General features: G+C 37.8%; 1 protein-coding gene across 2 annotated transcripts in view; it reads left to right on the top strand.

Annotated features, from left to right (window-relative positions):
• The window catches only part of PEPD (peptidase D), a 220,915-nt gene that overhangs the window by 141,497 nt on the left and 63,421 nt on the right, over positions 1–15,997 (top strand). For both annotated transcript variants that reach the window (XM_038368850.2, XM_043494753.1), the window contains one exon: positions 4,390–4,467. In XM_038368850.2, the coding sequence (XP_038224778.1) occupies positions 4,390–4,467 (78 nt within the window). The remainder of the gene's footprint in view (positions 1–4,389; positions 4,468–15,997) is intronic.

The raw sequence follows: 15,997 nt of genomic DNA, 5'->3' as shown, positions 1-15,997 counted from the left end.
ACTTTTTCCTCTCTGGTTCATGGAACACTGATGTTGATAACTTCTGAAAAGGCCATGTGTCTTGTCTCTCTTGACAGAAGCAGTAGAAGACAGTGGGTCTTGGGCTGAATGAAAAGGAAATCCCAGAAGACTCGAGTGGGTAGATTAACGCGCCAACTTGGTGCAAACTAATTGTCTGTGTAGACAAGCCCTCAGAAATGTCCTTCCAGTTGAAGGAAAATTATATTTGCTCCTATGCATTTAAATTAAAGAGAGGGTTTAAATTGTAGTAACTAGTGCTCATTAATAAAGGAGTGGTTTTTACTATAAACCTCTACAGTTAAACCATAACCTGAAATCCAGCATCATTGGATTTGGAATACCTGTTGCTGAAAACATTCTGCATAATACACGTTTCCATAGTCTCCATAGTTTTTCAGTACATGTATTTTTGGAGACTGTTTTACATTTTATATATTATAATAAAATTATAAATTTATATTATCATGTAAAATAAATTAGAAGAATCAATTTGCATAGGTGGTATGGTGCACGTTACTCAAAGCAGATCCCATCACATGGTTATGTAAACTAGTTATCTACAGATACATTATGTCAGAATCAAGCCCTAAGGCACCATGTTAAATATATATTTTTAAAACTGCTCATACAATATTTATATCTTGTTTTATCCTCACTTTTTGTAAAAATATTTTTAAATTATATTTTTGAAATAACACAACTAAAATAATGACAGACTGTGTTGTAGGGCTTGTTTTCATGCATATCTGCATGATAACATTACAACCCATGCATACACGAGAAATTAATCAGCTGTAGGGCTCTTTATAGTAGAAGATGATACATTTAATTTTTTTTCTCACTTTTATTTATTCCCATAATTATCCACACTTACCAAGAATGAATTGAATCATAAAATCTTAGGGATTAATCCTACTAATCTTCATCTCTCAAGCTCCCATTTCAATGGGAGTTTTGCCAATGTAACAAGTGCAGGACTAGGCCTCTAAAAATTAGAACTCCCAACACTTGTCTTGGGAAAGGATTCCATAGTCTATTTGATTTGATCATTAGGAACTTTTGCTGTTATTTGACCTAAATGTATGTTTTTAATGTTTTTAATTTTTGGTTACACCATCTTAGAACAACCTACACAATTCTTCTTGGCATTTACAACCTTCATATAAATGTGTACAGCTATTTTCTTCTTCGACCCTCTCCTCATCATTTGGCCAAGTAATTGAAAGTGGGGCTGGTAGCACTGTCTACTGTTAAGGCTGTCTGACTCTTCCCATTATAAGATTGTGTTTTCAGTTGTTTATAACTTTGACAAACTTTGCAGGTTGTCTGTCTCTGGCCAAACTGTTTTTGAAAAAATTCAGACAGAATGGTTCAGTAGTGTCTGAGAATAAGGGTTAGGAAAAATTTGTGTCTCCAAGCTTTGCAGCAGGGACTTGAAATATGGCAGAGGAGTGTGGTCTTTGTGTCAAGGATGTGCCTTTTACTGTTCCCATGAAAATCTGCCCAGACTTGGTCAAGTTGTAAACCTTTGAGGAAAAATCACTGTTTGCACATGCTCATTAGAGACTAGCTAGAGCTTTGCAGCTGAAAACTTAGAAGATTCCATCCACACTGAGTTTGCTGCAGCTTGTAACTGAGTGGGACCTTCTCTGCTATTGCAGCTCCAAGCTGTGCTGGAGTCAGAATGGAAGGCAAGGAGATTCTCTCCTGTGTTCTCAATTACTCCCCTGCTGATACCCAGGCAGTATGAAGAAGGAAGTTGACTGATTCAAATTTAAAGGGGACAAGAGCTGGACCATGGAATGGGGAGAGTAGATTGAGACAGGAGCCAGAGTGGGGGAGACACTCAAAACTAGGATGGGAGGTGGGGGCTAGAAGGGCCTGGAACTGACTGGGCCAGGAGACTGAGATTGATTGGAAAAGGAGACTGGTACTGAGATCAGGATCCAAGGGAGGAGACTGGAACTGGTAGTCGTATGGTAGGGAAAGCAGAGGAATTAATTTGTTACAGTTGGAAGGTATGAAGTGAATGAGGTAGGAGATTGCAGGAAGATAAAGGACGGTCTCCTGGTTATGGCAATTGAATGCTGCCCTGAAGAATTTGATTCTCTGCTTCTGAACAGAGTTCGTATGTAATGCTAGTCAAGTCACTGAAACTGAACTTTTTGCAAGTTGTCCCTTTTTGCATGTGTTCCTCATTTTCTGAATATCTGATTTGCAGAAGTGTTGAGTACTCACAGCTGCAATTGAATTCAGTGGAGCTGTCCTTCAACATATAAAGTGCTGAATAATGCTAAGAACTCTGAAAGATCAGGTACTAGATGTGTCAAATTGGGCACCGAACAGTAGTGGATACTTTTAACCTTAAATTTCTCTATGCCTCGGTTCCCCATCTGTGGAATGGAGATAATATCATCCTTTCATTTCACAGAGGTGTTGTGAAAATAAATTAATAGTTGTAAAGAACTCAAATGCTATCGTGACATTCACCATAGTAAAGCCCATGAAGCAATTATTAATTCTGTATTCAGAGCAGGCTTTGATTAATATGCAGTAAATAAGGCTTATGGCCACACATTTAACAATGAGGATGAAACAAAATATGGAATAGCTGCTTATGAAATGAGTACCAACACTTCTTTTTACTGAATGAGGCAGGGATCCTGTGGAGAAAAAAAATAGGATGATCATGTAAATAAAGACTGTACTATGTATATGCAGAAGGGGGCCAAATTAAGGTTGCGCGGGCAATCTTAATTCTGGCATTTCTTAACTTTTGAGTGCTTGACATTGTAACCTTGTAATATTTTTAATGTTTGACAGTTCCTTTCCTCATAAATCAATCCCACAACACTCAGATTTTGGTACTTATAATATGAAAATCCTTAGCAATGAAAAAAAGTTATTGATCAAAAATTTAAACAGGGCCTAGACCTTTAAACTGCATGCACGCAGAATTTGTACATGCAGTATGCTATGTGCACACCGTTATGTTAACTTCATGGACAAGTGATCAGTTAGACAAGTGGCCATTTCTGTACACAACTACTAAATATGCATTGATTGTAAAAGCTCTCTGCAAATAATGCATACATATTTTCATTTCTCTAACTGCATGTGTACAGCTCTAAAAAAAATCTGGCCTCAAAAATATTTTAGAGGGATACTTTTATCCCTGATGTGACTCCATTGAATTCACTGGAGTTAAGCCTAGGATGAATTACATCCAAGACACTAAGCCACCCTTTGACCAGAATTGAGAGAATCCTATTTGAACCAGCAAGGTTTTGGTTCAAAAGGTTAGTCGCATATTGACAGCTGAAGTTGAGAGGTGACACAGATGCTACCAGTATATCTGTTCTGACACATGTATTTTTGGCTATAAAACAATTATTTTAGCCTCTGTGAAGTAAAAAATGAGAGAGCACCTATCTGAGGAGAATAGCAAAATGAAAATCAGTAGTCATCTACTGACTAGAGATCTCTCCTATCTTTTAACTTGATATTTGATAGACCTAGAGGAATAAGAGTAGACTAGAGAAAAGAAGGCACCGTGACCAAAAATAGGTCACTGAATGGATCATGGAGTTTTCAGAAATGTGGAACAAGTGCCTGTATTTCTCTGGAGACTTCTTCCTTCCCCTGTGATTCAACAGTTTACTTAGTCTGGTTTATAAGAATAAAAAATGTATTTTTTACAGTGAAAAGCTGACTTTCCCTTTTCACTCCACAAAAAAGTAAATACGTCAGTTGTTATGCCTTGTATCATGGCTGACATCTTACACTGTGGCAATATTCCCCTAACAATCTGGGATGTGGGGCTCATACCTAACCATGCTAGAGGTAAGTTGGAACAGCTCACTTGCACAGCTGAATTTTTTCCTGCCCCCAGTAGCTCCTAGGGAGTTATTAAACATCCCAGATCTTAAGTGAAGATTCAGTTTTATACCACTGTAACATTTAACCTTGAACAGGGGAACTTCTTATTTTAAATATTAAGGACGTTCTCGAAGGAAGTAGATGGATATTAGATGAAAATTACTTTTATGTTACATATATACTATTGTAGCATACATGGGGCTGCACCACACAATATGTTCCCTCCCACAAAAGCTTTACATTCTAAAACCTAGATTTTCAGCTATGCCAGTATCTTCTGTGCTCAGTCGAGGGGGATACAAAGCAGGCACTTATGACACTATTTCTGGAACCAGTTCTATGTCAGCCTCAGCAGGTTGCATGATATTGGGCCTTAAAATATCCTGGTGGTATTTTAAGAAAACTATTTTACACTTTACAGTTTTCTTTCTCCTTGTGTTTTTAATTGTTTTGTATGTTAATTCTGTGTATTTTATTTTTCAATGTCAGTGGCAACAACTCCTCTGTTTTGCACTATGGACATGCTGGAGCCCCAAATGACAAGACTATTGAAGATGGAGACTTGTGGTAAGTTAAAGGATTGTTTAGTGTTTCTTAGGCAGCTTTAAAAAGAAACAATCTCAGCATTGTATTTGAGTTCCTTTAGTCTTAATTTGAGCAGTAAGAAGATGGCCACCTAGGATTAGGGTTCACATTTTTAAAAGTGGTGTACAACTTTGGGTGATGTGGCTTTTTGGGTGCCAAACTTGACCCGTTTGTTTTTTTTTCTCTTTGGAGGTTCTGGGCACCTGTGTCTTCAGTGGGGCGTGGGGTGAGAAGGAAGGACCCAGATTTCAAATACTTAGGTTCATGTGTAATTAGGTCCAGGGTTTTGATTGAGTGCATTATAGACATAAAGGCCAATTGCAAAATCTAGATCCAGGTTTGTATTTGTAACTTCAAAGGAGGTGCTTGAATCTGAGTCCTTTAGTTCAGGTCCACATCTATTATTTTTTGTGGTTGCTAGTTAAAAAAGTCAGTTAAATTTGAACATCGACCTGATCTCTACAATGTGGCACATGTCTGCATACTTTAGTGATGACATTGCAAATGAAACTGTGCAAATATAATCATCGTTGGGTTAAACAGGTGGAATATCATGTCTGTGAGCGTATAAAAAGTAGAAGATGTGGTGCATGATTATGATGAAAGGCAGCTTTTGAATTTTTCCTCTCAAGATCTAGGTCAAGGGGTCACATTCACAAAGAGAAGTCCATCTATAATTAACTCTAGGTATATCTGTAGACATTACAGATCGCAAACATCTACTAGATTATCTAGTCCATTTCCAGACTATTACAGGATTGCTCCCTATAGCATATTCAAAAGGCATGCAGGTGTATATTTTCACATTTATTTGCAAAGGTGTAGAAAGTATATTAATAAGCTCAAAAGCTATTAAGGAATAGAATTGAATCATAGACGCACAATATGCCTCTGGCTAATGACACAGGTGCTTCTGCAGATGCAGCAGATTGAACTAGGTAGGTAACATCTTTATTAAGCATTTTTAAATTTTGTATAGTAGTATGTTGTCTGTTGTTCTTGTTTGGTGTGATTAGTCTACTGAAAGCCATCCAATGTTCTACTCTATTCTGGTTTGTCACCATTTATTAATGCTTTATTGTTGTGGTTTCTCACCATTTTGTATTAGAGTATATAGTATACTATAAGAAGTTTATCGTATCATAGTGGCTAATAGAATTAAGTAAGATATATGAACATGATACAATAGTGGCTAATGAGTTATATCAAGATTTTCCAAATGTCAGCTTTAAGGGAATCCATAAAGTGGTTACTGAGGGAACAAGAAGTGTTTCCATAATGTATTATGATATCATGGATTTAAAATTTAACCAAAAGTGTTTTTAAAGAGTGGGGAAAATGTTATTAGGTGACTTCTTAGGCCAATGTTATGAATACAGTCCACTTCTTTATGACCTAAAGCCTTGACCGTCATCTGTGGCTGTGTGCTGGACTGCAAAAAGACCTTCCTAGGGCCTGATCTAAAAGTCCATTGAAATCTGTGGAAAGACTTCCATACACTTCAGTGGACTTTGAATCAGCTTCCTAGTGAACAAAAGTCCAAGGGGAGATTTTCAAAAGTGTCTAAGGGATTTATGAGCTTCAGAGCTACTGACTTTCAGTGAAACTTAGGATCCTAAGTGCCTGTCACTTTTTTTAAAGTGAGATTTAGGCACTTTTGCAAATGTTGCCCCATATCACAGTTGGCATCCTTTATAGCAATCTCAACAAAGAGAACAAGAATTAGCATGGATCTTCAATTATCCTCTTACCAGAGTGATTCTGCTAAGTCTTTGTCTTGACTAGGTAAAGTTGGTTGAATTTAGGCTACTATATGCTAGCTAAGCTTGGTTTCAAATCAACCTTTTTCTTAATGTAGATGTAGGGTAGCGTTTTTAGCTCAATTTTAACTAGTCATGTTGTCACGTAAACAGAAGGCTGGGCTGCAACTTGACTACCTAAATCTAGCTACAAGTAGGAAAAAGGTCAAATTTATATCAGGCTTTCCTAGTATATGTTAACTGTTTTTCATAGTCCAAACAAAGCCCAAAGGAGGATTGAGACTTACTGCTGGCCCAGTGATTGTGGTCTTGCTCACTGCTGCTTATGTTGTACTTGCTATGTGACTAGAGGATTTCAATCCCTAGTGCTGGCACGCTGTACTTTTGTTATCTCTGTACTGTTTAATCTATTTGTAATGCGAAAAAGAACTAACAGAACACTAGCATAGAAATCTGATCTTTCATAGTCATGGTATGAAATTTAACAAAATTGTGTAAAAGTATTTTAAAACTCTCTCTTGAGCAGTTTTGTAGGCAGCACTTTTTAAAATCTTGAGCTACCTTGCTGTAGCAGAGTGCAGCTTATTTAGCAACAGGAAACTTCAGTGTTCTTCTCTGGATATTCTATCAAATTTTTAAGTTTTCATCTTGAAATACTCATTTGTTTAGGTGTTAATGAGCAACCGATTTAGCAACAGTTCTAATTTTTTTATGGGCTGGCACATTGAAAATGCTAGAAATCCGATTGTGAAAATCCTATAGAGAGAGAGAGAGAGAGAGAGAGAGTTACATGTAAATAATGGCTGCTGGGAGCCCTCTGTTGGAAAAGATTGGGAATCCTACAGTACAACACACAAGGTTAAGAAAAATAATTAGATCTCTCTGGTTAGATGAAGGCAGAGATAGTGAAAGATTATTTCTGCTTCTGCTGGCATATTGATACATAACTTGTTAAATTAATCATACAGGATCTGAAGTAAGACTTTGGTAGGAATACAATGATTTCTATGAAATATTCTTCAATTGAATTTTATACTTTTTTTCCTAGTTTTGTCAGTTGATTCAAGTGGAATTCTGCAGATGTTATAAATATTACATATTAAACAGTACATTGCAATAAACATGCAAATCCATAAACCATCTGGATACTGAAAAACCTGAATTTTGAAGAAATCATTAAGTGCCTGCTCTGTTTCTTAAATCTGTTACATCATCAGTATTACCTCTAAGGAAATCACAAGCAAAGTTATTTGTGGTGTAACTTTTTTCCTCAGAAAATTCCTGTTACTCTTCTTGGTACTCTTCCTTTCCAAAACGTTGCCAATTTAGAATCCCCTGATTTACAATACCAAGTTATGAAAATTCGTCTACCTTTAACGTGTTTGTGGGTTCTGTAAGAAATCAATGCAGAATTGATGCAGACCTCCAATAATGCATCAGAATCCATCAGTATGCAGGGTCTGTGCTAGAAGATCTCCATGCAAGACAAGGGCCATGTAGTAGAGGCACCTCCTGAGCACTCCCCAGGTATGGCGCTTCTGTGGTCTGCCTCAGTTTTCCCCCTCAATGAGGTTTCTTAAAGAGCCTGGTCAAGGAGAAGCCAAACACTCTGCTTTACAGCAGTATATCTCCCTTTAATAAAGCCTTCTGAAAGGAACACTTGTATGTTGGTTCAAAGGCTTTTACTTCAGAGCCTAGATAAAACTTGAAAGTCCCCTAAAGTCTCTAGATTCCAGCACCACCTCCTTCTGCTGTCAGGCCTCAAGCTTCTCCGTTGCCTGGAGGGCTCTGCAGGCTTTCCCCTACTTGTTCAGGGTCTCTCCTAGGCCTCTGTGCCTGGAGAGCTTTTGCCTATTTCATGTTCCCTGGGAGTTCCCCTCCTCTGGATTTTCCTTTCTCCTTGGGAGCCCTTGTCTGAGGCCCTTATCTTTTTATCATGCCCAGGTGCCTAAACTGCCTTCCAGTTACTCAGTGAGTTAACTAATCCCAAGTGAACCTGAGTTGCCTCATTACCTCTTGTGAAGCCTGTCAGAGGTAGGCTGGGCCCCTGACCCCTTCAGAAGGCCAGCTACCCTCTGATGGGCTGTAAAAAGGAGTCCTCAATCTCTAATTGTGAGGCCTATGTTTTTAGGTGTATCAAACCTCTCAGGCACAGTAGCAGCCTAGCACAAATCATATGAAGTGTCGTACACAAAAATCAGTGCACTGTATTAGGAGAATCTATGTACTTTATAGACCAATGCTCAATTCATTTATAACCCAATACATTTAATTAACTATAAATATCACTATTAACGTAAACCAGTGTTCCATATACAAGTTAATATGTTTTAAATTAACATCCACATAGTGAACAAGTAAATAAATATGGTCCACAAAAAAGCTGTTTCATAAAGCAAATATATATCATTCATGCAGTCAAAAATGTCATGCAAATGAATCAGCATGCTCACTACACATGTTCATCACAAGCCTACATGCAGTAGTTTGATCTGAAATTACATTTAAACAAAATCTTTATACCTGAATATATTATCAAATCAATGTATTACAAATGCAGCCCGCTCTGATAACATAAGTCAAGTAAAGCCAAAACACTGATTTTCTTCAGTCATCTTAAACCCACAAAAGCATGGATAGAAAATGAGTTTAAGGCTGAAATTTGCTACATTATGCCAACGTATTGCAGCATTTATTTTGTCATAAGATAACAACTGTTCCTGGAGCCATGCTGTAACTATGTTTCAAGTTAAAGAGGGGAGACATTTGGGCTAGAAAGACTGAGAAGCCACTACTCTGTACAAGGGTGACACACTTCCAGTTCTCTGGTGTCTTCTGACCCAGTCCTACCAAGGTTGCCATGTGGGACACAGAGCCACAGGACAGTTATGGGATGAGAGGGAGGCTAGCAATAGAAAGAAGACAAAGGTGTAGTGGGGTGGGGGAGAAGGGATGCTTTGAGGGCAGCAAGGGGACATTTGTAAAGCAATGGAGTGTCATAATGTGGGGAAATGACATTCTTTTAGTTTGGAGCTATCTGTCCCTTGAGCATAGGGCAGTTGAACTAGATGGAGTCTGACTCCTGCTTTGCCTTCTAGGCGCATCAGGCAAGATGTCAGTTTCCCACATTGGGCTCCACTCCCCCTTCATTGTCCTCAAAACATCCCCTCTCCATTCTACCCTAGGAAGTAGATAGGCATCTGGCTCTGCAACTGTGTAGCATGGGAACAGTCCCAGATGGTAACTTGAGCTTGACAAACCCTGCTGATGCTAAATCTATAATGTGTACTTTTTATACTTTGGCTCTGAGATGTATCCAGTAGAATCATTTGAGTTCATTATATTCAGTTTGGTAGGTAGGTGCTTAGTACAACATATTTTTGTTGATTACTGTTACTGCCAGATTGCTGAGGGAATTTTAAAATTCATTGATTTATTGAAATCGATCAGCAGGGTTCCTGCAACCTTTGATAATTAGGAAATGATTCCTATAATCCTAACATAAAGACTTTGTATGTGAAATCCAAATTTAATTTTTTTTAAATGCTTGAAAATACATTTGAACCCAGATGCCACAAAAAAGAGAATATGGCTGCTGTTGCTGGCCACTGTTTTATGTCTGTATTTTAAGGTGCATGTTTCTGTCTTTTTATTGTTGATAAATGTGCCCCAGAGAAAATGTGGCATTTAGTAAATTAGCTATTTTGGCAGCCTTAAGCATTTGATAACATTTTTAGGATTGGTTTATATATTCTTGCTTTTAGAATACTAAAGATAATCACAGAGTCTACTTAATTGCTTTATTTTCTTTAAAAAAACTTTTGGATGTATCCGTGTTGTTCACACTATTAACACAGAAGTGATCTTTATTCTTAGTGGTATGATCTCCTCCTATGTGCATTTGTAATGCTCACTATCTGAGTTCCATGCACGTTGATAAATAGAATCCTGTGAATCTGTTATATACACTTAACTCACAGTGAAGTCAGTTGGTGTTTTCTGTGCATGAAGTCTGCAAGACTGGGCCTGATTGTAGAAAAGACGACTGAAGAGAAATACATAGAGGATTCTAGCCAGCCCTAAAGCAAATCCAAGGATGTAATTCATTAGGAGGACTCAAATGAAGTCATAAATAGTGAGAGCCCAGCATGAACTATTATGAAGTGCAGCAGACCTGTGAGAGAAAATGTTAGCCTTGTATTCACTCTGGAGCTATATATTATTTATACAATAAAATTAACTGTAAAAGTTTAAATGGGAGGATGTTGGAGTTTCAGGTGATATTTTTGCTTTTATTTTACCATTTTTAATATGTTCAGTTATTAGTTCACTGATTCCAATGAAAGTATTAGAAAGTGCTACAATATCTTTTGTGAAGAGGGCTACTGTTCCATTACACCCCTGTGCTGCCATCATTGAGCTAGTACATCCACACAATGATGTCAGTAAAATAATCACAGCTTAAATTCTGAAACCTGAGTGCTATAGACAAGTTTTATTCAAGTAACTATTTTTGTCATAAGAACTGCAACATAAAAACATAGCCTTAATACTGGAATAATTTAAATCTACATCAAGAAATATTTTATTTTATTCAGATTTATTTTTCTTAATGTCACATCTCTAGTTTAAATCATTAGCATAATATTGGCACAGTGAGCACCAAAATTAATTTATAAATTGTCTCTTGGGAAAAAAAAGTCCTCCCACAGAAAGAAATTTATCTCCCTGATGTTATTAGCAATGTATTGTTAATCTCCAGAAAAAAGGTGAAACATCCATGCAAGTGTAAACATCTTTGTATAGTGTGTTAGTATATAACTACATCATCTTCTTGTATTATAATACTGAATTTCAATTTGTTTCTTCCCATTTGGCATAACTAAGAATCTGCAATTTAAAGGGATTCAAGATTCACATTTGTTTGTTTTTCATAGTTTCACTATTAAAAGTGTCTACCCTGTTTTAACCACTGGTCCTCCCACCAACTGCCATTCCAGAAGTTGCTGGTTTTGCTCATCACTCAATCTCTGCACTGAACTGGCAGTATAAAAGAAGAGAACAGACAGATAAAGCAGGATGAATAGAATGAACAGAAAAAATAATACATTTTGAGCAATTAAGTGCATCTACATAAATGCATAGAAAAGATACACGGGAAACTTTTCAGGACACTTGTAGTTGATAATGGTTATTCAAGACCTATGAGGAATATGGCAGAAACTAGGTTACTTCTTGTAAGAGGCTATCAACCCGATATGAGTGTTGCTACATATAGTCTGAGCCCCTCTAAAACAGCACAGATAATCTATAATTGCTTAGTTCTCATATTTCCTTCTTTGATCTAAGAACACAATATTGGTTTTTAATATTAAAAGCAGTGCCATAATGCCTTAAATTCTGGATTTATTGAATTTGAAATACCTCAGAATATTCTCCATAACTAAATTATTTTTATTATAATTTGTTGAAAACCATTGAGCTAGTATGTCACACTATTTCTTGGTGGGAATGAGGGGGAATCTCTCTCTCTCTCTCTCCCCCCTCATTATATTAGGCCTTTTCATGGGCACCAAGCAGCTAACATCTATTTCTTTAATACAAAATACTGAAAGCATTTGTTTAAAGTCTTCATCCATTAATGTATCAGATGAACTTTTAAAACAGATATATTAAACAAAAGGATAGGTACAATTATTTGTCATGTTTTTTTAATTCTGTTTTAGAAAAACTGCTGTTTTTTATTGTTAGTGCTGCAACACTTAACACCAAGCACTGCACACCAAAAATGATTTTATCCAGATGGGGGCAGTGTTGCATTAAAAAGTAAGAACTGAATCCAATCTTTTTTATTAAAAAATACCATTTTCTCCAAGACTGTCTGATATTAAAACAGCTTATTTTATGATAGATATTTTGTTCTTCTATATTATTTTTTAAAACATTAAGGACTGCAAATATCCCCAGACATTAACATATCAAATGTAAAACCTCAGCTGTTTGATATGGCTAAGCTAAGTATTTTCACTTGCCTTGTGCATTTTTATGGATTTTGAGGTTCCGTGCACTAAAGATGTACAAAACTGGTAGACTTTTTAAACTTTTTAATCTGATGCAGTTTGGAAACATTTTGTTAATATCTTTGTTAATGTTGTGTTTCTTAGAAGTAATGTAAGGAATTAAATTGGTAACTACTTTTTTTAATGGTAGAATGCAGAAGCAACAGGCTGTCCATTTCTTTAAAAATTGCCCTTAAATGTTATTCAGTCATCTGCTGTTAGTTTACATTTTTAGTAAAAATTGGTTGTTTTTTTCTTATGGAATATGCATGGTTAATTTTACGCTAAATCACAAAAATCTGAACTTGATTAAAAATAGAAAAATGTATTTAGTAAGCCTTTTATTGAATTGATTTCCTTCTCTAATTGAACACATTTCCTGTTCATACTGGATAATCCACGTTCCAAGTTTAAATTCTGCTTGAAATGTACAAGCATTCTAAACCAAAGCAAAGGTCATGAGCAACAATGTGCTTTTTACTGTAAAAATATTTCATTTTTCATTAAAGTGCTGTATTTTAGTCTTTTAATTTAACTTTCTCCTTAGAATACCATGTTAGTCTATTTCTCTTTTTTTATCACGTTCAGAAAATTAATTTTATTTTCTAGATTTTTATGGACTCTTAGTTTTTGTTTGGTACTCTGTAAGACTGGAAAGTTGCTTTTGCATATCATGTTCCTCATATCATTGGGAGTTTGGTTGAATAAGATCAGCAGGACTAGGCCTCGTATTTTATAAATGACAGTTGAATTTAATATTTTCTATTTTAAAATATATTATTTAGCATAATAGAAAATAACACCCACAAAAATCAAGTGGCTTTTTGTATTATAAACACATATAGGCAAATCATGTTTGAAATACTCTCTAAAAGGTTAGGACTTGTATTGCATTTCAGTAGAAAATCAGCTTCCTAAAACCATCTCTTTTCTTGGTGTCAGAAGTTAACTCACAGTAGCCTTGGAGTGCATAGATACAGAAGAATACAAATGCTGGGGCAAATTCAGCTTGGCCCTTAAACAGGTGCACAGTTCAGAGGAAGGGTACAAGGGAGCCTCCAGCCCATCCCTTAAATGCCCTGCATAAAGACCATGGATAAGCCCAGTCCCAGTCTCTACACTCAGGGAAGTTGAGGGACTGCTCCAACTCTGTTACCCAGGAGCAGTCGTCGCCCAAAATGTGCAGTAGCAGGTATGCAGCCTCTGTGCACCCGGGAGCTCCAGAAGGCCTTCTCCCTCGGGCATGCCTTCCAAGGCAGGATGCCTTCCAGTCCTCCCTCTAAACGGAAACAGTTCTACACTGCTCCTAAATGGCACCACTGAGCCCTTCAAAGGCAAGAATGTTTCCCAATTGCAGTAGCATATTATCCTCTTGAGGTGCTGCCATGAAGAATAGACCTTGTTTCCCAACCGATAAAAATGTGCTTTCCTGTCGCTGGCAAAATACTCGTGGCACATGAACATTCAGGCACTGCTGTTCTAAATTACTGCCTACTGTCTTGATTGCTGCACATTTGGCTTGCACTTTTGGCCCTGTAAGTAGGAAGGCTGGCAACTCTTGGCTTTGTCTTCTTACAGCATGTATAGTATTGTGAAGTGTCTGAATAATGGATTAATTTGGAAGATGACAGAGTTAAGTAACTCTAAGGTTGCCTGCTTCAAAGCCAAGAAAAATCATGAGACGTTTCTGAAATGAAATGAAGTATTGCTTTGTTCACTGTCTGATGCTGACTCAGTTTTATCCATGGCAAAAGTGGGAAGCACTGACCTTTTACATATATGAGAGCTTGAGAGTATTTACAGTAAAATCAACAATCAAAGGTCTGACATTTCACCTATTTCTCTAAGCTCCACTATTTGTTTAGCACACACAATCTTTGGTGCTGAAAGTTAAGCACCTAAATTGAAATTTTAGCACCTAAATAACTGTGGGCTGACTTTAAAGGTACTGAATATGCACAGCTCAGCAGGAGCTGTGGGTGCCCAGTATCTCTGGAAATAGTTGCATTTATTAGGCGTCTGTTATAAAATTAGATGCAAAACTTTGGTTCCTACGTATAACCATATGTGAATCATTTACTTTGTGCTGGCATTTTCTAGCCTTCACCTTATCAGGTGAAAACCAATGGGGTGTTCCCTCCCTGAGCTTGATGGAGAGGCATCCAGCTGCAAACAATTTACAGGGTAGCACTCTTTTTCATCAGCCTTCTGCTGCTGTGACATTCTCATCCTTGTCTCTGCAAAAAGAAAGTTGTTACAATGATGCTTCCGAATCTTCTGTTTCGAGATGAAGATCTCAAGCAGATGACAAGCCAGAGTTGCAACCACGCTTAGGAAAGCACTAAGTGCAAGGCAGGCCTGACTTTCCTTCAGGAGAGAACTGCTTCTGTTAAAGATCTTCATAGCTATAGCCTATTGAGCAGTACCAGAGGCAGAAAACACACTGATTCAGCAAGCTGGTAGACTTGTAAAGGAGGTAACCTCTTTGAGGAACTTTCCCTAAATTTTTTCTGACCTCATGAATATTCTTAATAGCAGAGATGAACACTGACACTCTTCTTCTGCAGCTTCCAGTGCATCCACTGCTGCCTCAGTCCCTCTTGCCCAGCAACCCCAAGCCCTTAGAGACTCTAGCATTAACTACCTGCTCTTCATTTGGACCATTGTACTCCTTGTATTGAGCTGGCCATCTCCCTGCAAAAACTTCGTGAGTCATGGAGAATGAAAAGGCTTTCTCAGAAGCAGAGACTGGCTTCCATAGCAGATGAGAGCTGTGCACAAGCTAACCAAGGTGCCTTTGGCTGCATCTATACTGAGAAAGTTAGGATCTGTGATTTTCCACCAGTACAAAGCTTCCCCAATGGTAGCACATTGGGCTGTAGTGAAGACTTGTTTGATTGTTTTTTTTATTGCTGCTCTTTATTTTCTGATATTTCGCAAAAGGCAAACATTTAAAACGAGGCAAAACCCAAGTACAATCTCTTACCCTTGTGTGAAGGGAATTAGAAAATGTATATAGGCTGTTACCCCTCTACTCTGGTATTTGTTGAAGCAGCTTTTAGCATCCAACTGAATGAGGTTTACAATTCATACCCCATGCGATGAACAGGGCTTAACTTCCAAAATTCATATTTAATGCCAATGAATATGGGAGAAAGAGGGAGGTGCTATGCTGCTGCTGTCTTTGGAGACTGTTTTCTTCGATACCAGGGTGATGGAAGGGCAGACTGCAGTTTAGAAGCTTTGCATTGTGCCCATTTCTACAAATCTCTCCGTACCCAACAAGTGCTGCTGCTGCTCCAGTGAACCCACACCTTCTCCAGTCCTGTGAAAGGGAACCCCACTCCTAAGCAGTTTAGGAGTTGTGTTCCTGGGGAAGCTGTTTGCCAGCCAGAGCTCCATAGCTTTCCTGCACACCTCCCAATGTCCCTGTAAAAAAATACTGAGGCCCCTTCCACAGTTGGCTGACCTTGTACCCTGCCACCTACTTCCTCAGTGGACCATACAGTCCTCTCTCCTGTAAGGTCTTAAGTAGCCAGAAAGTTCTGCATGCCTCACTTTATGCATGCCATGCTTTAACTTTGTACAGACTGTAAAGCTCCGTGGAAGATCTCTCACACCACCACCACCCTACCACCGAGAGTTGTGGCAGGCTGGCAAATTTGACAAAGCTATCTGAGGCTTGGACAGTCT

Source organism: Dermochelys coriacea, chromosome 12 (genome assembly GCF_009764565.3).
Source record: "Dermochelys coriacea isolate rDerCor1 chromosome 12, rDerCor1.pri.v4, whole genome shotgun sequence".
In the NCBI taxonomy this organism is placed as follows: Eukaryota; Metazoa; Chordata; order Testudines; family Dermochelyidae; genus Dermochelys; species Dermochelys coriacea.
This window is presented reverse-complemented; position numbering and strand designations above follow the sequence as displayed.